The sequence below is a fragment of the Microtus pennsylvanicus genome, chromosome 13 (assembly GCF_037038515.1).
Source record: "Microtus pennsylvanicus isolate mMicPen1 chromosome 13, mMicPen1.hap1, whole genome shotgun sequence".
NCBI lineage: Eukaryota > Metazoa > Chordata > Mammalia > Rodentia > Cricetidae > Microtus > Microtus pennsylvanicus.
The window spans coordinates 19,292,606-19,319,221 of record NC_134591.1 but is presented as its reverse complement, the minus strand read 5'-3'; the positions used below and the strand labels follow the sequence as shown (position 1 = coordinate 19,319,221).

Sequence of the window (26,616 nt, the reverse complement as noted above, 5' to 3'; positions counted from 1 at the left end):
AAGCACGATTAATAAAAACTCAGAGACTGAAATTGGGGTTCAACCTGAAGACCTGAAAAGCAAAGCAACCAGCCACTGGCTGTTACCTCGACCTCAGTCCGAAGTGGCGATCCTGCCTCCAGGAATCTCAGAATGAGCCTGAGTTTGCAAGCTGTTTCCTCCCGTTTCATAATCCTCTCTAGGGCCGGGATTAAAGTTGTGCAGCACTCTGAATAAAGGCATGCACTGTCCAGTTTCTATGGCTAACTAGTGTGGCTACTGGGATTAAAGGTATGAACTGCCCAGTTTCTATGGCAAACTAGTGTGGCTACTGGGATTATAGGTGTGTGTTACCATTGCCTGGTCTGTAAGGTTGACCAGTGGAGCTCTTTTACGCTCAGATCTTCAGACATGCTTTATTATTATTAAAATATAATTTTATTTTAATAACATAAATTTATTAAAATATAGTTGAAATGGTATGGTTGTAGCCCCAAACAAAATCGTAAAGTTATTTCAACATTGTGGGATATTCTACTGCAACTTTTTAACTTGAAAGTTTAGTTCTTAAGTATGAACTTTGTAAATGACATCATGTCAAGATGTTGAATATGCCTCTGAGCTTTTCAGAGTTAAAATTCAAAGCCTACCATGTTGAGAACATTTCTCTTAATATTTCATTTGACAGAAGATCTTCACCAACCCTGCAGTAGACAAAGGTCTGATCTTCAAAATATATAAAGAACTCAAGAAACTATACTTTCAAATGCTAATTAACCCAATTAAAAAATGGGGCACTGAATTGAACAGAGAATTCTCAACAGAAGAAATTCAAATGGCCCAAAGACACTTAAGGTCATGCTCAGCCTCCTTAGCGATCAGGGAAATGCAAATCAAAACAACTTTGAGATTCCATCTTACACCTGTCAGAATGGCTAAAATCAAAAACACCAATGATAGCCTTTGCTGGAGAGGTTGTGGAGTAAGGGGCACACTCATCCATTGCTGGTGGGAAAGCCAACTTGTGCAACCACTTTGGAAAGCAGTGTGGCGATTTCTCAGAAGATTTCAATGTTTAGATTTTTATAGTACTAACATAAAGAAAGCTTGAAAAGTTCAATTTTAAAATTTTATAAACATAAATATTAAAGTAATTCAGTATGTATACTTAAGATTTAATGTGGGAAGGTGTTTTTATTATAACCTAAAGTAACATGAAGCTGAATTCTGAGCAGGCAAGTTTGTTCTGGTAGGTGTGCAATCATCAGCTGCTTGGGGTCATGGTTTGCTCTAAGCCTGTTTGAAGTGTGCAGCCTTTCTCTTCTGAAAGGTTCACCTCTTTCTCTACTGACATTGAAAAGAAATCATTAATAAATTATAGGCTTCTGGAAAAGCTTTCCTTATTAATTTGTTTAAATTTTATGAAATACTTTTGTTGTAGTTTTTGATATTGTTGTTTAGGGACGGGGTCTCACAATGTATCTCAGGCATCACTAAAATCCATAATTATTGGAATTGCAGGCATGTGCCACCATGTCAGTGGGTTAGTCTTTATGCTTACTAAACTTAGAGATTAGAATATATATGTGTGTTGTGTGTGTGTGTGTGTGTGGCCAGACCCACTTTAAGTTATGGTGGGTAACCAATGGCAGTGGCAATATCCTGTCTTACTTTGGAGACCCACAGGATCTCCAGACCACTAACTAGTAGGAATGTATCCCATAGGATCTCCCTGACCACTAGCTAGTAGGAATGTATCCCATGGGATCTCCCTGACCACTAACTAGTAGGAATGCATCCCATGACTTACTTGCTCTGTGCTTTTCTTTGTATCTTCTGAGCCCAGCATTGTCCACCGATGCAGGGCAATTCTTTCAGAACTTTATTTTGAACTATATTCTGAAGTTAGCTTTATAACTAGTGAATGTCCATAAGACTTGCTCACATCTGTATGTTGGATGAATCCACACACTGCCAGCTCTGTGGCTTTGGCCCCAGTAGAGCTTGTTGTATGACATTTGGTGTGTATGTGTTTAGAAATGCATGTTCTCTTGATGTACTGATCATGAGGAAAACTTTATCTGTTCTGATTTGTTTTGTTTTAAAGTCTCTTTTGTCAGATACTGAAGTAGTTAGACCTGCTTGTTTCTTTGTTATATTTGCTTAGATAACTTTCCATTCTTTTATCCAAAAGTGATGTAAATATTTAAGAGGTGAGCTATGTTCTTGAAGGCAATGTTCCAGTTTTAAATCTAATTCAGTGGTCTGTGCTTTTACTGGGGGAATTTGACTGCATTTGAGTTGTTATTGAAAGATGTCTTTTTTTTGTAGCATTTTCCTATATCTCTTTTTATTGACCATCCTGGTGTTGTTTATTTATTCCTTTTGACATCTTTGATGTGTTTATTCTTCTCTTGAGGTGCTAGTTTTTCTTCCAGCATCTCCTGGAGAGTTGGCTTAGTGGTCATAAATTCCTTTGTCTATTTTTATCATGGAAAGATTTTATTTCTCTTTCAATTTTAGTAGGTAGTTTTCCTGTTGGCAGTAGTTGTCATTCACAGCTTGAGGTGCATAGTTCCAGGTTTTTCTGACTTTAACTGTTCCTGCCAAATGACCTGGTGTTATTCTGATACTCCTGCCTTTGTAAGTTACTTGATCCTTCTCTCTTGCAATTTTCAATACTCTGTCTGTTTTCGCATTTTAACTCTAAGATAGTGGGTTTCCCATTTCCAGACATGTGGTGCCAGAATATAAATATTACAGGGAACATTTTCAAAATTACCTTAAAATATATGATTTGGTATTCGTATTTAGATAATAAAACTTATTTTATCCGGAAAATAACCTAAAAATGATTTTTTTACTTTTGTCAACATTTCTATTTTTTTTAAAAAAAACTCATTATGGTGTGTAGCCTGTACCTTAGCACTTGGGAGGCAGAGGCAGTTGGATTGCTGCAAGTTCAAGCTTAGCTTGGTCTACATTGCAAGTTCCTGGCTAATCAGAGTTGTAGACTTAAACCCTGTCTCCACAACACAAAACAACAAAAACCACCAGGTGTGGTGGCTCTTGTTTTTAATACCAGCATGCTAATTATAGCACTTGTTGGGGTGGAAAGGAACTTTCTGAAACCAGCTTATTCTATATGGTGAGTTCCAGGTCTGCCATAGCTATATAGTGAAACTTTGTCATGAAACAACAACAATAACAACAAAAGTTCTCAACTTACAAGAAGAGAAAACAAGGAACAAGAAAAATACTTGATGCCTTTATCTCTCCGTCTTATTTATTCATACAGTCTTGTTTGAAAAAAAAGAAAATATTACCACTTTTCCTTATATTTGAAATATTTTAAATGTAAACATAGAAGTTTTGTGTTTGAATAAGGTGCAGATAAGCTGTTGAGGTAACAGTAATTCAAATAGCCTATATAGAATGGCTGCTTGGGGAAAGTGATGCAGGAACTTGACAATGAGCGTTAGAGCATACTGTAAGTAAAGTATTGGTTAAAGAGAAAAAAGGAAAGAGATTAATTGTATACATGAAAGAAGGCAGCTATGCTGTGGCTGGAACTCCAGGGCCAAGGCTCCGTGATAGAAAGGATACAAGGTTCAAGGACAGCAGGCCTTCTGTGTTCTCTGTCCTGTACCTGACAGATATATTGTATCTTAGGAAACTGTTGAAGGGTTTCATGCACATGGGATATGATTTGTCTCTTTAGAATTGTTTTTCTACATTGAGTACAGTGCTTTCGAAGGGAAGTATCAGAAAGCAGATATCTAGTCAAGGGGCTCCAAAATTATAAGCAAGAGATGGTGTTGGTTTGATCCAGGATTTATTTAGAAGTGTGGAAAGGCAAATTAGATTCAAGGTAGTATTTAGAGATAGAAATGGTAGTTCTTAGGGAGAGATGTCAGATAGTAACGGAAATAACTCCTGGAATGGGGTGATGGTTCAACTGGTGAAACACTTACCAGTCAAGTGTGAGCCCATGATTGAGATCATCAGACCCCACATTAAAAGCCAGATTGGGTATTGTAATCCAAGCTATGGTGATATCGGGGACAGAAATGAGCTGGCTCCTGCAGCGTGATAGCTAGCCAGCCTACTCTATCTGGTGAAATTCCAGACCAATGAGGGACTTTGACTGAATCAAAATATTGAAGTTCCTGAGGAATATCACCTGAGGTTGTCCTCTGACCTCCGCACACACTTGTACACAAAGGCCAACACACTACACTCACTTACACATACACACCACCACCACCACTACCACCACCACCACCACTCCAGTGTTTCTTTTTGAACAATGGTGGATACTATAATAGAAGAAAATCCATAGAAATGAGAGGAAGTGAAAAATTAAAAGTCATACAGCATTATAATGACTAAGATTAAATTTTTGTCTTGATATGAAGTACAAGGAATATGTGAAGAATAATGCCCACATCAGGACCTGAATAGAGTTCAGAGACAAAAAAGAAATAGACAAGAATTCCATTCTCTTGGTTTGGGACAATAGACAACATTCAAACCTAGGGTCAAGACTTTAGCCCAGGCTGCAGAATGTTGGTAGTTTTGTTCTCTGTATTTTATATCTTAAGAAACCTGTGTAAGATTTAGCAAATAGCTTTATAGATAGAGATGAATGAGTGAACTAGGCATAAGGTATAACTGCCATCTTAGGCTATTCATTTGCAGTCCTGCCTTTAGTTAGTAAGTTACATGTAAAAACTATGAACTGGTGTTTGAACACGAGTCTGACATCATATGGTATCTTCTCTAAGAGAGCTTTTTCTTGAAAGGCAAACCACATCAAATGCACTAAATTGCATTCAGTTCTGTAGTGTAAATTGTGTTGATGTCTTCTGTATTAAACATGGAATATTTTATCTTTACGCAATCTCACTAACATCTTAAATCACTTGAGAATGTTTTATTATGGGCCAGCAAGATGACTCAACAAGTAAAAATGCTGGCCATGCAAGCTTGATGACCTAAGTTCACTCCCCAGAAGTGATGGCAGAAAAAGAGAAATGACCAAAAGTTGTTTTCTGGTGTCCACATGTGCACCATGGCGCGCACGCAAACGCACACACACACACACACACACACACACACACACACATCTCACAAGCATAACTATGACTGATGAAACATATTTCAAAGATCTTTTTAGTGGCTAAGAACCTAACTCATTTCCTTTTATCTACAAGGCTGTAAGTGAATGCTAAATCGCGGTGAGTTTGGAAACCTTGTCTGTGGTCCTCATCAGCGTTTCTTCTCCCACAGGGATGACAGTAAGTGCTAACAAAGATGGCCTGGGAGTGATCGTGCGGAGCATTATTCATGGAGGTGCCATCAGTCGAGATGGCCGCATTGCTGTTGGTGACTGCATTTTGTCCATCAATGAAGAGTCAACCATCAGTTTAACCAATGCCCAGGCACGAGCCATGTTGAGAAGACATTCTCTGATTGGACCCGACATAAAGTAAGTGTCATCTGGGCCCATTTGCCTTGGGAAATTCACAAATTTCATCTCACTAATAAGAATATTTTTCTTATTAGTAAGTATATTTTTCTATTTGATGCACAGAATTGTCATATTGATTTCGTGTAAATCACTGAATGCTTTATTTCTGATCAGTTCCTGATTCTGGTTCAGGTATAGAGAAGATTGTGACACCGTTGAATTTTGCTAACAGTGCAGTGTTAAATTCTGGTTTTGTTTTTCTGCTGTTTCTGTAAGAATCATAGCTGTGAAAGATATCCTATGTTTCATGCATCTCATAGTCTCACAAACCTCCTGGGCAGCCACCACCCGCAGTATAAAGAAGCACACACTACTGAAGAACTCCATGTGACATCCCAGAACCAAATCAGTTCTCCAAGTGCCAGGCACAAAGAAGGCTAAAGAGCACAAGGCCGGTCAACCACGGCTTTCTTTCCTGAGCTCCCTGGTGCCCATGGAGATTTTCTCATCTGTGTGATAACTTCTGCCTAGAGAACCTGTAGCTTATTTTGCCAGGAGGTGCTTGAATTTTCCTACAAGTCTATAATGTTCTAAAAACACATTTATCTATCTGTCTGTCTGTTGTCTGTCTATAGATGTATGTATGTATACACAAACACACACACACACACATTATTAGATGTTCCTTGAGCCACCATAAAAGGCAGCTCAGGCTTTATTGCCATACCTCACCGATGTGACTCTGGCTTCTAACATTCATCATTGAGTATTTGTGCTTATTGTCCAAGGGATCAAAGCTCAGAGCTCAGGGGAAGGCTGCTTACCTTAAATTGGTAGTAATTACTTGTGGGTTGGGGCACTTTCCTATAATATATTACCAATGGCATTCCATTGCAGAATATGCGTCGTTAGAGCATACTGACTATGTGGTTTCTGCTCTGCCGTTCATAAGCATCCAGCACATCGCAGTGCAAGCAGCCCCTGCTGTCTTGCAGAGAAAGCCGTCACTGAGGCAGAATCTTCACTTGTGCCTTCATATTCCGCGCGCCTGTTGACTTTACTGTGCAGTAGAGCACATCTTGAGATCCAGTGGCTGTTTTTTGGTTATCTTTTAGTAACAAGAGTACAGGAGAACATCATTTTAAAAGTCGGTCCTTGTGCTACACGCAGGGGAAACTTTTCAGTCCATTCCTTTTCTCTTGTGGCCAGCCCTACCTTTTGCCTAAAGACGAATGATGTCGAGCACATGGGAATTGTTTGTTGCAGGCTATTTAGCATACATGATTGGGTGTGGTATGAAGTGCAGATGCCTGATGATTGAACATTGAGTTCTTTTTCAGTAATGCACATGTTGTGAGCTCGCAGCATCAGAATCCCAACTTGGTACTGGAATTTCCCCTAAATGATGGTTGAAATTTCAGAAGTATCTCAAAAGTATAGGTCCTGCATCTAGCTAACTGCAGAGTTCTAAGTAGATTAAAATTCAGAATGCCTCCTCTCCCATTTCTTATGATTTGTATTGTCTCTGCTTTTCCTCTTCACTTGTGTATCTAGCCAGAAACCCGCAATCCTCTGAGCAGCTGCATGCTTATAACTTTGAAAGATATCTAGGGGGCTAACTTCCTAAACCTGGCATCACATCTCAGAAGTCAAAACACGCTGGCAGTTACATGTGAAACAGGAAGAAGAAAAAAATCTGCCATCTTTGGGAATTAACTAGTTTGTTTCACACACACACACACACACACACACCACCAGTATTTCTTTCACACACATCTTTGTATTACACACACACACATTAGTTTGTCTTACACACAAACACATGCACACACACTAGTCATTCTTACATACATGCTAGTCAGTCTTTCTCTGTTACACACACACACACGTCAGTCTTTTCACACAGATTTACTAGACAGTCTTTCTCTTATGCACATGCTAATTGTTGTTACACACTTCCTTCTCATATTCATCTGCACCCACACACCAGCATGCCTATAAAATACACCATTCTTTTTAAAGGCCTATCGATGCTAACTCAGATGACAGTAAGTGGACTTCTGAACAAATAGTAGAAACTCAGTTCATTCTTCCCCAGTCCTTTATCCGAAACACAGAACGTTATGTGAGTCACACTGAGCTGGACTGCTAAACAGTGTTCTCTGGGTTTTCTCTCAAGTGTTTTTGGACCTATCCTCTTTCTGTCACTTCCATTTTGTGAAGCAGGGGTTAGAGATACCCTGAGGTTACCGTGGTCATTCTCTCAAAGGGAAGTCCAGTTGCTCCTTTATTCTCAATGGAATTGCCTCTGGCCAATTAAGCTTTGTGGTCATTGCCTGGCTCTAAGCTCTGTTCAATCAATTCTTCTATATTGCTTATTAGGAGTGATGGAAATTTTAAAATACATACATACATACATACATATTTTTGGCTCAACTACACAACTGATTGGCCATAGGGAAAGAAAGGATTGCTTGTTGAAACAATACATGCCCTCCCTTCTCTTGCTTTCGGGATAGAAAACTATGAAGTTTGTGTGCTTTCAGGCATGCCTAAGAGATAATCCAAGTTTCTGGAGTTCAGGAACAGCCAGCTAGTTCCAGGCCTCCTTGTTTCCGATGGAAAGCCAGATGTGAAGCCTCCCAAGAATGCGTTCTGTTTCTTTTCACTCTACCTTGCCAGGAGCTCCTCCACATTTCTGTAATAATAGCCAGGGTTTTGTGCTTCGCAGCAGCTGCTTATAACATCTGCCAGATAATTACTGAGCTGAATCAGAATTCACCTGCCTTAACCCAATGTGTGGGATGAATTCCTGATCAAGGAATAAAAGATTGATTGCAGTTACATTTTTCCATGCTTGTTAATAATCACTGCTATAGACACCAGGGAAGAGCAGATGCTTTTCTGGGGGAGGTGTAGATGAGAGGGAGGTGGAAAGGGGGAGAATATCCAGGAGCACCCACTTTTAACTGCATATGTATGCGTCTCACATTCAGCACAAGACACTGACATTTGTTAACACCATTGTAAAAAGATGCCGTGGCGTATGCTTCCCATTCTAGATTCTCCGCAGCACCTGCTGACGATCGAGCCCCCTTTATGTGTGAGTATCGGTGACTCAAAAGCTCATTATGGCTGTGTGTTACAACTTGTCTGTGAAAACCATTTCATGCTTTTACAACATACCAGTGCAGGAATAGATCCAGATTAGATTCAGTGTGTACAGTTTGGCTTGCTATTCATTTATAAGAATACAAATTCCAGCAGAGCTGTGCAGTTGCTACATTTTCTCATCGCAGTGATGGTTGTGAACTTATTCGGAAATCCTTTTCACCAGCCACGAAGCTTTCAGGCTCCTTTGTGAGACCGATCGTGTCTTGAGTGTGCAGGCATAGCCCCCGGATTAGGAACTGTTATTACATGTCAGCATCTCTGAAAGGGAGGCTCTTTTCCTCCCTTCCATGGGCAGCCAGAGGTTAGGTTACACTAAAGGCTTTACTCAGCTCCCAGATAATCTGCTTCCACGTGCGTCTGAGCTTGCCCTTCAGCTTGGCCCTCTTCTGACTCATATGGAGGTTGTATGGCTTGTGTGATTGGCCGTATGCTGGAACTGCTATGTATGTGCGCTGTTGCATTGTGGGATACCTTTTCTGGCAGCCTCTGTCCCTGTTGAGCTGAATGACCACGGCAACGGCTGCCTTTGTTCTTTCTCCTTGCTAACAAATATTTCTTTTTTTTAATATTCATGCTGTTTCTTTCATTAAAAGAAATTAGAAACACAGTAAAATTAATTCAGCAAATTCTCATTGGAGTCGCCATCCATGTATCGCCCCAGTTTTTTTTTTTTTATTCTTTTCTTTATTAAAGATTTTTGCCTCCTCCCCGCCACCGCCAGCTGGCCTGGGTCTGAAAAAGCATGGGATAAAACCGGACTTGCTGAACATAGCAGACAATGAGGACTACTGAGAACTCAAGAACAATGGCAATGGGTTTTTGATCCTACTGCACGTACTGGCTTTGGGGGAGCCTAGGCAGTTTGGATGCTCACCTTACTAGGCCTGGATGGAGGTGGGTGGTCCTTGGACTTCCCACACATCTGGGAACCCTGATTGCTAACAAATATTTCTAAAACCCTCATTTATTGCCCTTTGATAGAAGTAAATCAGCAAATACAGATGGCAACTCATAGATGCTGCCTGGGGTTTCAAACTGAGTAATAAACAGGCAATGCTTGTTATTAGTATTATTGCTTTCATGTCCTACTCTGCCCACATATTTTCCCTTGACTTTAACTTAGGAGTTTATTTATATGAGTTCTCTCGAATTTTAGAATCAATATAGGTTCTCTAAATTCCTTTTACCTTTAGATTTTACATTAATTTTTTTATATAACATACAACAGGATTTTCTGGATGCATAGTGGATTTTGTGGTTTGACTCATGGAATTTGAAGTGCAAACAGCAAATCTACTATTCAGTATTTTTGTAACACCTTAAAGAAGTGTTTTATTGTTGTTATTTTGTTTTTTAATAGATGAATAAATTAAGCTGGGCCAGGGAAAAGGCAATGATTTCATCCTGCCTCAGGAAATTTTCCTGACTGGTGTTTTCTGCTCATAGTTTAGTCCTTGGGGTAGAAATGTCACAAGGGGATTCCCAGGGGACTTGAGTGTTCTTTTGGTGGGCTGATGGTGGCGCAGCAAGCTGTGTTTTGAGAGGCTCCTGCTTCACTGTCTCTGGTGGCATTTAGCTTATTTCTGCGATATGAATGATGACATGCTTGGAGGTTTTCACAGTGTTGTCACATCTCAGAGCACCTCAAGCCCATGAGACTGCGCTTCAGAAACGTGAAAGGGGGAATATCTTTATGGTATTATCAATATGTTTGAAATACATCTTCCTAACTTCAAAGTAATGAATCGGTATAATTTTTATTTTTTCACAACATGAAATATAGTTCTTATATCTTTACTCTCCAGGGTCAGGATCTTTTGAACTCACCTTGATGGATGTATTATTTGTTTAGGAGTTATTGTAATTTCATATTGAGCATGTTTTATACATGTACTCTTTTTTCCTGGTCTCACAATCATACCTTGTCCATCAGATACAGTATCTATCTGTATAGTAGTATAATACAGTAGTGATTAATCTGAGGATCTTGACCGACGTACTTGCAGATTTTATCAGCGCTGAGCTGGCCGTAGTGAATAGCAGTGAATGCGGACTTTGCTGTGTGGGTTGCTCAGGCCATGACTGTATTCCGGTCCACATGACTGATTTCTGTCCTCTACATGATGAACGCTCGGTGGCTACTTGTTGAATTTACCAGTTTGCTTTCAAGTGTAAACAGTTGGGGTTCTTTGAGGAAAAATAAAAAGATAAAAGGAGTTTCTGCACACTAATGAATATTTCCTTAAATTTAAATATGTTAGCTTCAGACTTTAGGTTTTCAAGTTTGTAGTTTAATAGAGCTCACTCAATCATTGATTATGCTAATTAATATCCACAGTTAATTGTTTATAATGAATAACACGTTCTAGATATCTGGTGCTTAATAAAGTAAACCTAATTTATTTCTGCTCAGTAATCTACTGACAGAAATAATATTAATATGGATCTTTGTTTACATAAATATTGACTTTGCAGTAGCAGTGAGGAGCCTAGGCATTAGGCATGGTACATTCTACGGCTGAGCTGTAACTCTAGTCCCACTCATTCATTCATTCATCATTGCAGTAAAGGGAGCAAACCCAGAGGTGTTCACTGTAAGTGCTCTGCTGTTGAACTGCCTCCCTAGCTCTCCTATGAATTACGTTGGCTTTTTCATTTGGAGAAATAGATAATCATACTTTATTATGTGGTTGTTAATAAATCAGTAGTTTATGAGTAGCATTTACAGCTTTTACTCCAGTTGTTGTGCTTGCCTGTAGAGTATTTTGCCTTTTCAATTTCGGGTTGCCTGTTGAGTGTGCGCACTCCACTCAGCAGTGCAGTGCAGACATGGATGGGCAGGATGACTGTTTGCTGTGTTGGAGAAGCTTTTATAACAGGCAGAACTCTGTTCCCTTCCTCTCACAGATTGTGTTTCTTTCCAGAATTACTTACGTGCCTGCAGAACATCTGGAAGAGTTCAGAGTAAGTTTTGGCCAACAATCTGGAGGAATAATGGCACTGGATATTTTTTCTTCATACAGTGGCAGGTGAGTAAGTAAGTATATTACAAAACAATATTAAAACAATGCAGAATATTTAAAAATAATTCCTCCTTTATCTCAGTTAGTCAAGTCATTATCATTTAAAATAGAAAATTTGGGAAATATATAAATATGCAAATCAATAAATTAAAACAATCTTTTAGTCACCCAGCTAGCATAGCACTTTTTACATTAAGTTTGGTAATTCTCCCTATATAATTATTTCATTAATTATCTAGACAGCACATTTTCTGTGGTCTTATATAGTGTTTTCTCTTGTTTTAGAAATATCAAACTACTCAATCAGAAACATTTTTTAGTGAATGTATTAATTCTCTTAAGCTCAGAATCTTGGTATATAGGGATATTAGGAATCCGTGCTTAGCTTTTTAAGGCTCTGGGTATACACAGTATTTTAAGAACCTTTAAATAATAGAGTGTTCTTCACTCTTACAAAAAGACAGAATTGGGGCTTGTTGGTACTACTGATTGAGTTCACAGCAGGAGAGAAATGTCAGAGTGCTTTCTCGGGAAGTATGTTCTGTGGACTGCTTTTTGCAGTTACACTGACAGTTGGATACCAGATTTCTCGTAAGCATGCTGTACAGCATAGAGCTTCACAAATATTCGGAGTCTTTCTCAGAAGACTCCTGTATCCACAGTAGGTGTCAGGACAGCTTGGTTCCCAGTGGCCCTGAAGGAATTACAATATAGCACCTTTGCTTTCTCTGCAAATTATGCAAGGCCAGTGTGCAGAGAGTAGTTGGGAATGGAAAGACGTGATCTGTGCTTAGTAATGAAAAGGAAAATTCCCATCTTAGGCTTCATAGCAAGGGTTGATTGTAGTTTTTTAGTGTTTTCCATCAAAATGGAAAAAGTGATCTTTTGTCCAAATAGAGGACCAGTTAACATCTAACAGTTCATAGGCCTTAAAACATTCAAAACTCTTAGAACAAAAATGGTACTTTCATCATTGTTTCTCATAGAGAGAAAAATGGCCTTGGTTGCCTGTGTAGTTACTGCTTCATCACAGAGAAAGCATATTTGTCATTAACATCAGGATGCTTACAAAAAGCATCTTACAGAAGAGGGATGTACAGCAGCAAGAGCTTAACTTCCTGGAGTCCCACAGCTAGTTTCAAAGTCAAGCTTAGGATGTAATCAGTCAGACTCAGATCTTGACCATTGAATCCAAAGGAAGAATTTTACAAGCCCTTAAAACAAAGAGAGTAAGCCCTAGTTGGCCTCAGTTCTATCCCCACTGCTTTATACTGTATGACTTTGTCCCAGTGACTTCTTTAGTGGCACTTAGATTAAGACATAGTTATAGAAATGTCTTTGATTGGCAACATTAACTCACACGGAGAAAGCAATTAAATACTTGGCTTGGCTGCCTGAGTTGAGGAAGAAAAGAATGGTTCTATTTTGATCTAAGGAGTAAACAACATTGGAAAACCTAAAACCACATGCTAAGATACAAATACTAGTCATATCTGGAAGAGCATGTGTTAGTGAAAGAACTAAACCTTGTAGAGTTATTTAAAGAAGCTGGGTTCCATGCATCAAAGGATTAAGGTTGTCTTCTCTCAGTTCAAATGTCAGGTCTGCAGTACAGTGTGGCCCAGATCGCCTATGCGTAGCTTATACATACATCTCCCAGCCCAGGCTTTAGGGTAGAGACCCTCCCCCTCTCCTGTGGCCATCGGTAGCTGTTACAGCAGCTGCTCACATTCTCACACTGTCTCCTAAACCTACTTTTTCTTCATCTCCTTTTCATCTCTTCGGCTTACATTTCTTTAGGTCCTTAACAGAGGACTTGGACTGTTTCTCATTCAGCTTCTTGATATCTCCTTTAAAGTACACCTCTTGGAACTGTTGCTAACTATACTAGACTCTAGAAAACACAGCTTTTTCTAGATCCGCCTGCTCTTTTTAGTTTACATAAAGGGGACTTCAAATGCAGAGCAGCTGGTAGGGCCTGCAGCAGGTAATCTTCATTTTAACGATGTTTAAACAATGCTTGACCATTGAGGTCAAAGAAAAGGATGTTCGTGGAGAGCCTGCCCATTGGTTTGTCAGCACTGTGAATCATGTTCAAGTGCAGATCCGTTGGGTCACCTAACTTCTGATCTCAAATCTAAAGATCACATAGTTTGAATGAGTTCGGGATTCCTGTCAGTGAAGAATGCCTATAATTTGAATACATGCCTTCTTTAGATCTTTCAGTTCTATAAAATCAACTGATGATGAATTCCTTCAGGGCAGATAAATATTTGCCAAATAATTTTACTTTAGAATTCCAGGGCTTTTTGGAATTTCCTCACTCCTTTCCTTTACTATTCCTTTATTCTACCACATTCAATCAGCCAAGACTTTGTGTGCCTCAGTTTCTTCAAATTTTCATGTGAAGCTGACTTTGGTGTAAGGTTATTATTTGTTTGGTTAGGTTTTTGTTGTTTGTTTGCTTCAGGTTTTTTTTTTTTGTTTGTTTTCATTTTAGTTTAGTTTTGTTTTCTTATGCTGGAAATGTTATGAATTTGTTGGTCAGGAACAATGAAAATTCAGATAGCTCTGCTTTTTTAACTAACAGCTAAGTACATTCAGGGCAGTGTTGCTCAGAATTCTCACTGTATATTTCCTTAACAAGAGACATTCCGGAACTACCAGAGCGAGAAGAAGGAGAAGGGGAAGAAAGTGAACTACAGAATGCAGCCTACAGCAGCTGGAGTCAGCCCCGGAGGTATGGACTCCTTCTATGTTCAGCCCATTCAGTGAGTTCCTATGTTAAAAGAGGGAGAGAGAAAGAATGTGTGGTCTGAAGCACTGGCCTATAGCTTGCTACTTATGGCATCTGACACTTCATTAGACATTGTTAATTCTTCATTTTTTGTATGTATATTAGAGAAAATAATGTTTATCATACACAGTTAAAACTAACTTATACACAAGGATCTATAGTAGACATTAAAGACAATTAACTAGATAAAAGTATGCACAGGTAATTGGAATGCATAAGTTCTGAATAGTTTTAGGTATAATGCCAAATGTTTGCTTGCGTTTCACATTGTTCACATGTTTACATTTAAAATTATATATTTAACCATAGTATAATATACGTAAAACATAATATTTTATTTTTACATGCATATATAAATGTGTGTGTGTGTCTGTGTGTGTGTGTGTGTGTGTGTGTGAGAGAGAGAGAGAGAGAGAGAGAGAGAGAGAGAGAGAGAGAGAGGCAACTGTAAATATGAAAGAGACAGAAATACGAGCAAAGAACTGAGCTGTCACAGACTGAGTTATCCAAAGCCTTATATTTGCTGGCACTGGTTCCTATGCAGCAAAGAAGACTGGCCTTGAATCTGCTCAGACAAATCACTATATCTTGAGGACACACTAACATGCCCATGCTGAGTCAAGTCAGCTTACACTGAGTCTTGGGTATGGACTCAGAGTAAGCAGGAAGAAAGTCTAAGACATAAATTCTGTCTCTGAGGAAGATAGGATGTTCTTGACCAGGGAAGATCTAGATGTATATGAAGCATAGACTACTGTGGGTTACTATATAACAGCAATCATGTCTCAGCCCCTTCAAACAACCCTGAAGTCAGCCATTGCCATGGAGCCTTGCATTGTGATGTTGCCTGTTCACAAATGAGCTTTAATCTGCAGCCATACTTTATAAAATACAGAAAAGACTGTATTTTATGTCATTTTCAGAGAAACTAAACATCTCCAGCCATCTAAAAAAATTTATTTTGAATTTCTTCAATAGCCAATTAGCTTGCTGTCTCTCTCAGCATTATCTACATTGAGAAAAGAATATATGGGAAAGATCTACAACAGGGAGTTTATTATAAGGTCTTAGTGCCTTATTTATTTGTATTAGTAGATAAAGAAATTAAAGTTATCCTAGAGCAAATCGTTAACAAAGTTAAATGTTGTTGGATAAAGTAATAACTATAGAAAAGGTAAATTGGCTTAGTTTTAATCTCACCCTGATATAAAAAGTAGTTTAGTCAGTGTATGAATGGTTGCAGGCAATATGAACTGTATTTGAGTATTGTGCACAAATTTCTTGATTTCTAAAGCTTTTCACTTGTATAATTGGATTAGTTATGGAGCCTTTTAAATTTTGAGGAAGAATCAGTAAGTTCTGCATCTAAACAGCCCCCGCACAGATGTGGGCAGTCCTCAGGAGTACCTGATCCAGTCTGTGTATCTGTCGCACGTAGCTCAACAAAAGGAAGATATTATAGAAAAAGAAGCACATATCCTTGGGACTGGAAAGTTTGGATGCTTTGCTTCTCAGTTTTGTCTTCAGCCTAAGAATTCCCTCTGTGGTGGTGATTTTACACAGAAAATGCCCAAGGCTTCCAAAGAGGCTTTCTCAACAAGAGGCTTTGCTTCTTTCTGTCTACCACTGTGCATAGAGGCACTAAATTACTCCCGGAGAATGTTCACCGATGGCGGCTAAGAAGGAGACAGCACAACCAGAGATTTCTGGAAGCACGAGCCTTCTTCTAGTATTAGAAACACAAAATCAACAGATTTGTTTTTAGAACTAGAGAATATTTGTTCGTTAAGTGTTAAGGATTGTAAAATGAACCTGATGGAAGGGCTCAGTGGTAAAGGTGCTTGCTGCCCAAATCAACTGAGTTCAATCCCCAGAGCCTACAAAGAGGGCCAAGGTGAACTAACTCCACAAAATTGTTCTGTGACTTCCACATGCACACCATGGCACACATGCTTCTGCATATATAAAATACATGCACAATCATAACTTTAAAAAATTAAGATACAAAGTAGGCATGAGTAAATTGGGTTTTTGCTAGTGTATGAAATCTTATTTAGGTTATGTATTATGTATCCAGGAGTAGAATTACTGGCTTATAGATTTATATGCATTTTAGAAGTTTAGTTGAAGTCATCTTGTTTCTTTTTATGGTGATCATAGCAGCTTCTACTTCTATTTAAATATATGGATATTCTCCAAATGACATGTATAGCATTTTTAAGTGTTCTGTCAATGGATGGAACTTTGTCTTTACACACTTGAGGTTTGAGGAGGTGTGTACTTACTTGCTCACTTGTACAGATAGAATAGTATACTTCCTGCCGTCCCTGTAGAAATCACCACCACCATCATCAATTTATTTGTTACTTATTTTGAGATATATAGCAAAGCTTTTGCTTTACAATGCTATTTTAAGGGATTAATTTTGCAGAAGACTGTCTTACTGGAGGTTTTCATTGGCTGCATTTTCACAACTGAAAAAAATAAGACAAAAAGACTAAGCAGGTTTGCTTAGTGTCATGTGATTAAGTAGCGGAAGACGGGGCCGGAATCCAGGGACTCTGCTCACACAACCCAGCTGTCTGGTCCCAGAGCCAGAATGTACTCTGCACAGTGTTTCTTGACAGGTGTCCCTCTTTCCCAGGGATATTCACCATGCTGTGTCTAAAGACCAGTCAGCCTAGTTTTCTGCCTGTGTGATCACTTGACTCTTGTCTGCATTGTTTAAGGATTCATAGACCATCTATCACAATAGTGGTTTAAACTGTCAATTCTCTAGAGTACCCAGTGTTCTTTGCCAGAGATCCTGAATCTGTGGTTCTTCCTTTTGAGGTCTAAAGAGTATGTACCTTCTAGACTTGTTAGGAGGACTAAGTGGAAGCACATTTAGCTCCCTTAAAGAGTGGGAGCCTTAATATAATTTACTGCTTATAGTACTCAAAAAAATCATTTCAACTCACATTTATCATGAACAGCTGTAGGGGACATTTCCTGTCACTCCTTTTTAAAGTTTTCTTAAGAGCTCAAGATTCCTACCTGGCTTCTAATGTGTATACAGACATTGGCTAAATTTCTTTAATTGACCAATTTACTGTTAAAGTTAATTCAAGAAATATTTAAGATGGGCTGAAGACCCTCTTCTTCCCTCTGCATGGGGGGTAGGCATGCATTTCTGTACATACTTGTGTGTATACTTCATACTGACACATGTACATTTGTGTATATACACACAGGCATACAAAGAGCTACAATAATGTATAATGTTATAAAAATATAATAGAAAAATAGAAAAGGATATTGGTTCTATGATTTTTATAGACTACAGAGAAAATGTTGAGTAATATTTTAGCTTGTTTATTCACAAAGATCATGGTCTAATTTCTTCCAACTAAGCAGATCAACTTTCTAGGATTATATATATTCAGTTAAGAAAAACATTGCCTGAGCAAAGGGGAAACGTTTGCCCTGTGCATCTCATCTGGCACACCTGCTGCCCGACACTGGCGCTTTCTTTCTGCCGATTTGTTCACTTTGCAGAGTTTCCTCTCATTGAAACTCCCCAAATGTCAGTGTTGAGGGCACACTGGACCGTGCTGTCTTCGTGTCCTCAATGCCAGCACCATTGTCTTCTGTGAGGTCTGGAATAGGTGTACACCCTGAACCTCTTTCTCATGCTCACATCACTTCCCTTCCAGAGCATGGTCCTGTAGATCCATCCTTACCTCCTTTGCCTTTTCTCGTGCTTAATATCAAACACCAAACAATCTCTTTTCCAGTTAGATCCTTAGCCTCCATCCTTAACTCTTTAGATGTTGACAGATATTCTGTGTGAGTTCTGTGTTTGTTGTGTGGACAGGGAGGGACAATAGATACAGTGCTAGGGCTGCAGGGTAGTAGCATATGAAATCAACTTGCAGAAGAAGGAGCCACTGTTCTTCCTGGAGCAGAAAGTGCGACGCCGTTCAGGGAATCTCAGGAGGTGCTAGAAGGATCATTTCATGGAGAATATTTTCAGCGGCTGTCCTTCATGCCCTGACTGTTAATGACCAGGTCTGCTCTGGCAAGAAAGACTCCCACAGAGGCAGGCTTCTGATTAGTGTGTGCAAAAATGTTCTTTCCCTGGATTTGGCTGCTAAACCCAGAAGCTGCCATCTGTTCTGTGGTAGCTGAGTCTCCTGATCATGTAATGTCTGTATTATTAATGTTCCAGCAAAATGGCACTTCTTCACTGGCATGCACTTTAGCCTAGAATATGAGTCCAATATTAATATTAACAAAACACATGACTTGGAAAGTATCTACATTAATCTTTTATGACTAGGGTTCTATTGTGATTAGACATATTTATTATTCCATTTCTAAGTATGTGATTCAGAGGCTTTAAGAACCTTCACTATATAAATTTAGTACCATCATCTACAGAAGACTCTTAAAAAACTAAGACTGTATCCATCAAATAATACCTCCATATCCATTTCCCAGCTAGCAAACTCCGTTCAGTGTCCTGTCCCTGAATATGTCTGCTCTGGACTTCTTTTGAGTGCAATGATAGGCCTTTGTCATTACTTCATTTAGCTGGTCAATTTTATATAACATAGTACACTCAGAGTTTGTGTATGTCAAAACGTATTTTAGCATTTTCTTTCTTTTTAATACAGAGTAAAATTCCAATAAGATATGTATCACTTTGCTTATTCATTTTTAAATTTTAAAGTGATCTACTATTCTCTGTGTGGTATGTGTGTGCATGGGTGTGGGTGCATGTGGAGGTCAATAAACAACTGGTGGAAGTTGGTTTATCGCCTACCAATAATTTGAGGCAAGGTCACTCCAGGTTCTGCTTCCTGGTGTACACCAGGCTCTCTGCCTGTGAGCTTCTGGGCAGCCCTCCTGCCTGTGCCTCCCATCTTCTTACAGGAGTACTGGGATTACAGATGCAAGCCAATGTGTTTGCCTGTGGGCTTCAGGGATCAGATTTAGGTATGTCTGGATTATGCAGATAGCATTTTGATGCACCGAGCCCCCTTGCCAGCCTTTATTTGTTCATTTCTGATAAACATTAGTGTTGCATCTACCTCTTAACTGTGGTGGATGTTTCTTTGCTGATGTAGGTATTTAAACTATCTCTTCACAACCCTGATTGGTCTCCTTTTGGTTGTATTCCCATATGGTAATTTCTGTTAATTTTCCATTGTGGCTGTACTTTGTCACATCCCTACCAGCAATGCAAGAGCTCCAGATTCCTGCTCTGTTTGAGTGCCTGTCCTGACTTCTTTTAATGATGATGAAGAATGATATGGAACTGATAGCTGAAATAAAACCCTTTCTTCTCAGCTTACTTTTGGTCATGTCATAGCATTTCATCATAGCAATAACTATGTCATCTACAGGATATTCTAAAGTTCAGGAAGCTTTTCCTTTGTGTTTTTCTCTGGGAGTTTATTATTTTATTGTTTTTTTTATAGGGTGGAACTTTGGAGAGAACCTAGCAAGTCCTTGGGCATCAGCATTGTTGGTGGCCGAGGGATGGGGAGCCGCCTGAGCAACGGGGAAGTGATGAGGGGTATTTTCATCAAACATGTTCTTGAAGATAGTCCAGCTGGCAAAAATGGAACCTTGAAGCCTGGAGACAGGATAATTGAGGTAACGTCCAGTGAGCTTTCTGTTCAAAACATCCTCCCTCTCTCGCTTTCTTACCGACGAGTTGTCATCCTTGCTTTCGTGCTGGCGTCAGGTGTCTGTAAAACTAGGCATCTCCTTCTTGTCATCTGTTCCTTTGTGTGTCTGTGATGGCAAACTATACATGAAACACAGACATTTTTAAAAGCATTGGTCCGAAGATATATAAATTTTAAAAGAAATTTTCTAAGGGGAAAATTAAAATGTTTAATATCATGTATACACAAGGAAAACACATATCTCATAGTTAAGTTTTCCAGTAAGATGTTATTGCAAGGAATAATTTATTAAAGTCATTTCTTTGTATATAAACTTGGTTGAGTGAGGTTTTAAGTGAGTCTTTTTTCCTAAAGTTGTCAATGCTGAGAACTTTATGACTTTTTAAATGAATGTTTCAACAAAGCTAGGAGCCTCCTCCTCAGTACCATGCCGCTTCACCACAGAGGGCCCTGTGTATGCATGTGCATGGCAAACACTTTGCTGTGTGTAAGAGAGAAACATATATCATACATCAAATCATGTCTCCCCTAATTAAAATCTAATGCCTTATCCAGAGTTCTTATGTGCAGTCCAGCCACACACACATTTACTGATGTGTATTAGAAGAACAGCTACTATGTTCCCAGTGCTGGGCCAGGAGCTAGAGTCTGCAGTAGACACGGCATTGTGCCTGCCTGGCCAGAAGGAAGGAGAGAAGTAACCAAAGTACCTCAAAGCAGTATAGTAAGCTATTCAATCAGATTAGGCACAGTTAAATTTAAATGTTGAGAAGTGGATATCTGATCCAATTTTTCTAGTTTACAGAGTAAAAGGAAGGAGTAACTGAGAAGTAAAGATGTTTATGACTGTGATGGATATTGTGTTTCCTTATACAATTTCTCAGTATGTAAAACTTACACATTCAAATACCTTCCTCGTTCAGAAGGTTGATTATTGCATTGTATATTGTATTTCACTTTGGCTAGGCATTTAGCTCAGTGCGAGGGTGGCCACTACATGTACATGCAAGGCCCTGGGCGTCAGCCCCCAAAACTGTGATGAGAAAAGAAAATGTTCTAGTATTGGCTAGCAAATTCATTCATCTATCCATTCATTCTCTGAGCCTATGGAAATGAGAATTTGAAGTTTGAGAGGAAATAGGCATCTGGTGCCTTTCTTTTACCTGTGACTATCTATAAGGACAAATGACATGACAGACTGGCCTACTCTCATTATATGATATACTAGCCTTTTTAATGGAATTCTTTCTTGAGTCATAACTCCATGTAAAATTTTAATTTTAAATTGTTACTAGGAGGCTTATTTTATGTAGTTTAACTAGTAAATACTTTTTACCTAAAGAGAAGAGAAAAAGAAAAATTATGTACAAAGATCTTTAGACATGATTGGCCATAGTTTGCTCCCCAAATGCCCTTTAAGACAATTAAATATCAATTACAGTTAGTCAAGAATAAACTATTTTAATTAAACCATTTTTTTTAGTTGAAAAAAAAAAGGGTGTGTGTGTGTGTGTGTGTGTGTGTGTGTGTGTGTGTGTATTGTAAAATTTAGGTTACTGGTGACTTCTTCAATACATCATGTTCAGGGTTTCTCCAGGAAATAGGAAGCCTTGTAGTCATTGTAGTCCCTTGTAGTCCTGGGATCCTAAAACAGCCCTGTACTAATGTGGTTGCTTTGGACTTGAGTGACAATGTTTAGGTGACATACAGTAGGCATCAATATTGTCTTGAAAGAAATGACAAAGGTCATTTTAGTATGAATTAAAAAATATTGTCATATCACGATGGTATGAGAGAGACTTTTAACTAAGTGTGTATAGTTCTATGTCAGTACATAATGATTTGTTCTCATCCACAGAATTGTGTCCATTTTGAGCTTGACTTGGTATTTGGAAATGAGATCTACAGTTACCTGTCAGGAGTGGCATTTGTCCCTCTCTCTTTGTTCTTCCTGACCATCTAGTGCATAAGCTGAGCTGATCATCACCCACAAAACATTACAAAATAACGTTTATTGTCCAGACTATTTATATAAGACACTAACAAACAAACACAATTTTTTGGCTTCTAACTTCTGTCACGTCTACTGCAGATTCTTTTGCAAAACTAACCTTGCAGTAGTCTCACATTCCTGAATATTACTGTTTTGTTTATTCTTTAAATTTCTCTAGGAGAATTCCATGAAGAATCACTCTTCCCACGCCTGCCATGTCCTAAGTAAATAACTTTATGAAGAATTAACAGCATAGCACAGGCTTCGATGAAAGGAACCCTAAATGCATCTCTCTAGACTGTTTCTTTAATGATGCTGACCCATAAACTGACTCAGAAACATAAAAGAGCAGCTAGTGGTATGAGGAATGCAGAAGCAGAGCCCTCATTCCTACTGCTTATAACTCCAGTTGGCTTTGGAAGAACTGATTCCCAACAAGGTGCCACAAATCCACGGAGGGATGAGAAGTGTGTAGTCTTACAGCTTCTTTTGTTTTTGGTACTGAAACAAATCTTCCAGGAGCTAAAGGAGCCTTAGAACTCCTTATCCAAATCACTCTTCTGTTCTTCTAGCTTCTTGAAATGTTAAGCTGAGGCCTTCCATTTGCAGGTGGATGGAATGGACCTCAGAGATGCAAGCCATGAACAAGCTGTGGAAGCCATACGGAAAGCAGGCAACCCTGTAGTGTTTATGGTACAGAGCATTATAAACAGACCAAGGGTAAGCGAACACAAAGGGCAAGGTAGGCATACTGAAACAGTGCTCAACTTGGAGTCTAACATAGCAGGGACCAAGTTGTTTGCATGTTCACCTGCCAGTTTTTGAAGTCTCAGAAGGTGTTTTGTAAAAGGTTCCCTTTGCTGTATCGAAACATTGAGCTACCCTGCAAATATCTTCTCCTGTATGTATGAAGACTTTAAAATACATAAAGAAGAATTAAGTAATCACCATGTCAAATTGATATCTTTCTAGTATTCATTCTGATTTTAAAAAAATAAACAAATTACTGACAGGAATAGAATGTGATGTGTAGGTTAAACACTAGTCATTTTGAATTGAGTCTCTTAGAAGCTATACAGACTTCATTATTTTCCCTAAATTTATTTTTTATGAACCTCCTACCTATGCAATCACAACATCAGAACCTTACTATATCTGTGTATTCCACTGAACACAAAATTCTCACAGTACATTCTCTTTATGTACAAATCATTTCATAATTATTATTTCTCAGATCCTCGGCAACAGAAACCTACTAGCCCATTTCACCCTCAGCCACCATTGTTAAATTAGTTGAAATATTTATTTTAGGATCAACCATGGTGTTGTGTTCGTGCAGTCCTGGCTGTCCAGAGGCCAACTCAGGTGGACTGCAAATTTGATGCTACTAGCCAGACCCTGAATGAAAATAAAATTTAAGAATATACAAGTGTATCACTGGTTATTGATAGACAGGATACAAGCTGCAGCTTAGCACATTTGGTATGCCCTAGTAGAACTGATGGTGAACATTCCACTGATAGCTTGATGTTGTTTTTGATTCCTCCATTATGCCTCACTGAAGTCTCCTCATATGCAACAATTATTGACATACACCAGGAACGTTATTCAGACATCAGTGTTCCCTCAGAGTGGAGTTCTCTTCATACTATCGAGCTCCTGCAGCTCCGGGAGATGCTGCTTTTGTGTATAGATGCTTGTGCACCCATTCTGCGGACCTCTGCCAGCCGGTGCATCTAGGGTTGGTTAGTTTAGAAAGAAAAGTGTTTGAACGTGCGAGGGCAGCAGAAGGCATCATATGAAACTTAAAATATGGCGTTATGCACAACATACATTGAATTACTGAAAAATTAAGAGTTTAAGATATTAATGTTGGGCTGGTGGAAGCAAGGCAGCGGGCTCCCTGTGAGAGAGCCTTCTGAGTGAGATGAGCCTTCTGAGTTCCCGAATACCGAACCCAGGCTCATAGTTCTGGTCCATCTCCTTGTTGTCAAGACAGGTGTGGCTCTGGTTTGGGGTTCACTGTGTGCAGTGGATGGAGTGCTTCATATAAGCAGTTCTCTTCACATCTGCAGTTTTTAACCATTCAGTTGTTTATTGTTAGGTAATAATTATCCATTCAGATAGAAAATCTGCCAAATGATAGGGCTGCCTCCTGCTGCATTCTTTGCAAATGCTATTCAGTTTGTTTAAATAACTACAAATCTTCATACATTTGTTAACGTTTGTTGTGTTAAACATAGACACAGCGTGGTAATATTGTAAATGGCTGTTTAAGTTGAGTTACAGCCATTTTTGTGTGGGAGGGTTTATTCCCTTTTTTGTTTTATTTTAATTTCTAACTCATATCATTTAGGATAATATTATAAACTGCTGAATAGTGATTCTTAATATTACTTTGAACACTTAAACTACAAACATTTCTTTCAATGCCAATCACATCTTCTAATGAGCTGGAAAGATATTGTCTCATACACCTGGAAAATATTCCTATTTTTTTTATTTGAGGCATAATGACACCTAATTTTATAGCAATTATTCCAGGATAAATCTTGCTTAGAAATGACATGTTTAGTCAAGTTAGACACATTTTGCTTTGGGAAACTAGAATTAATTTTGCATTTAAAATGAGATATTCTTTGTTAGTGGTGATTTACTTCCAAATGGAAGTAATCAGGCCTCTGGTTAGCTGAAGGAAAAGCACCACAAATGCTCTTACCGAAGCGTCTCGTGTGATGAAGTTTGCTTTGTGAGCAGAAGATGAAGCTTCTGGAAAATCTTACACGGGAGAGGCAGTCTTTCTGTCTCTCTGTACTTTGACTATTCAGGGATGAGAACTTCCAGCCTGTCCCATATAACCCTGTCAGTGTGGCAACTGAAGTGGGGCGGTGCCCATTCTGACTGCTGCGTGGGCCCTTCATGGGGCCAGGGGATGTTTTAGTGTCCTCTCAATTACAGTGTTTCTTCCTTCCATTCCTAAGGACATCCAGGTCATCCTTGGTTTTTTTTTTTTTTTTAACAGACTGTCCCTTCTGTAACTATTTCCCTATTGATAGAAGGGACCCATTCCCTGTATTTTGCTCCTCCTCTGACCTTGTATTATGCTGACAGTGCCAAACTGAAATCTTGTGATATTTGAAAGGGAATGCAACTAGAGGCCTTTCAGAATTCCATCTCTTACTATCATGGCTCTGATTTTGCTGTCCCACTCAGTTACAAAGGACACAGAGGTGCTGACTCTGCCGTGCCTGGTGACCAGAAATAATCTCCCCACACCAGCAGGCCACCAGTGGTTTCCACTGCCCTGTCATTTCTTCCTTCTTACTAAGTGGTCATGTTTCTTGGCACTTGTAATCCCCTCTTGAGTAAAGCAGGAGTTGACATTTTAAACTGAAAAGGAGGGAAGAAGTTGAGAGGAACAGAAATGTCATTGTACCCATATCTTTTCCTGCCTTTCCTCTTGGGAAAAACACTGCAGGAAGCACAGATTGAAAGGGTAATGTGGCATAAGCGTTGATGCTGGCACTGGCGGACAGTGTCTCTAGCATGCTCGCTCGTGCATGGTAGAATCATGTGACCAGTCCCTCCACTCCACGCCCGGCAACAGGGCTTTTTCAGAAAGAACTAACGCAAACATTTAATTGGAGCCAGCATGAATTTTAAATGTCTGCAATTTTCTTTGAAAGATACAGTCAATAGAAGGAAAAGATAGCGAGTGTGAAAGGAAGAATTTATTGTGCTAAGGAAATTACTTTTTTCTTTTTAAATATGAACACGCTAAATTCTATTTGGCTGACTTCCTGCCTTCAATACGTATATTCAGCTTTAACAGTCCTGGCGAAGGGATTACTACAGGCAAGTCACAAAATCTAGGAGAAACACTCTAAACACAGGCTTTAACTATTATCCAAAGCTGTAAAATCTTCAGTAATGTAGGAGATGTTTTAAGAAGTTTTTTTTCCTTTTTTAAATATGAATCTTTGTCAAACTCCATAAAATGTAGAACACATTATATAGTGGTTCATTTTTATTTTTCACCTTTTAAAGTTTAAAGGTGTAGTTGTTCTAAATCAGCATCTCCTGGCTCAGAGCACAGTTTTCTTAATGGGGAACAATGTAAAGAAATGAAGGTTACTAACGAGCTGGCAGGTAAGTGCTTACTGTGTGTACTAAACGATGATAGAAAAGTAAATGGAAACCATGTTCCAGCTTCTTAGCAGGAGTGTTGATACTGGGGGCCCAGAAGTTAGTGTGGAACAGGGGCAGAGAACTCGCATTCGCTCCGCAGAGGTAAAACCTTCAGAGGAAATGGAAGAAATTTGACAATCAGGTTTCGTTTATGAAGAGACTAGACTCGGGTGTAGACTTGGGCCATTAGGAGCAAACCGTTAGTAACTATTTAAGAAGAGCACGCTGTGACTACTCAGGAAGACTTTGTTTTCTCATAGGCAGCTCTCTAAACCAGGAATGACTTTGATCTTGAGGTTGGGTTGTTTTAA

At 39.0% G+C, this 26,616-nt stretch overlaps 1 protein-coding gene across 15 annotated transcripts in view; it reads left to right on the top strand.

The window, feature by feature from the left end:
* The window catches only part of Mpdz (multiple PDZ domain crumbs cell polarity complex component), a 151,852-nt gene that overhangs the window by 85,868 nt on the left and 39,368 nt on the right, over window positions 1-26,616 (top strand). For 10 of the 15 annotated variants that reach the window (XM_075946660.1, XM_075946657.1, XM_075946665.1 and 7 more), the window contains exons 22-26: window positions 5,272-5,470; window positions 11,551-11,655; window positions 14,297-14,389; window positions 19,912-20,089; window positions 22,727-22,837. In XM_075946660.1, coding sequence (XP_075802775.1) covers window positions 5,272-5,470; window positions 11,551-11,655; window positions 14,297-14,389; window positions 19,912-20,089; window positions 22,727-22,837 — 686 coding nt within the window. The remainder of the gene's footprint in view (window positions 1-5,271; window positions 5,471-11,550; window positions 11,656-14,296; window positions 14,390-19,911; window positions 20,090-22,726; window positions 22,838-26,616) is intronic. The other 5 variants (XM_075946669.1, XM_075946668.1, XM_075946667.1 and 2 more) reach the window with 1 other exon arrangement.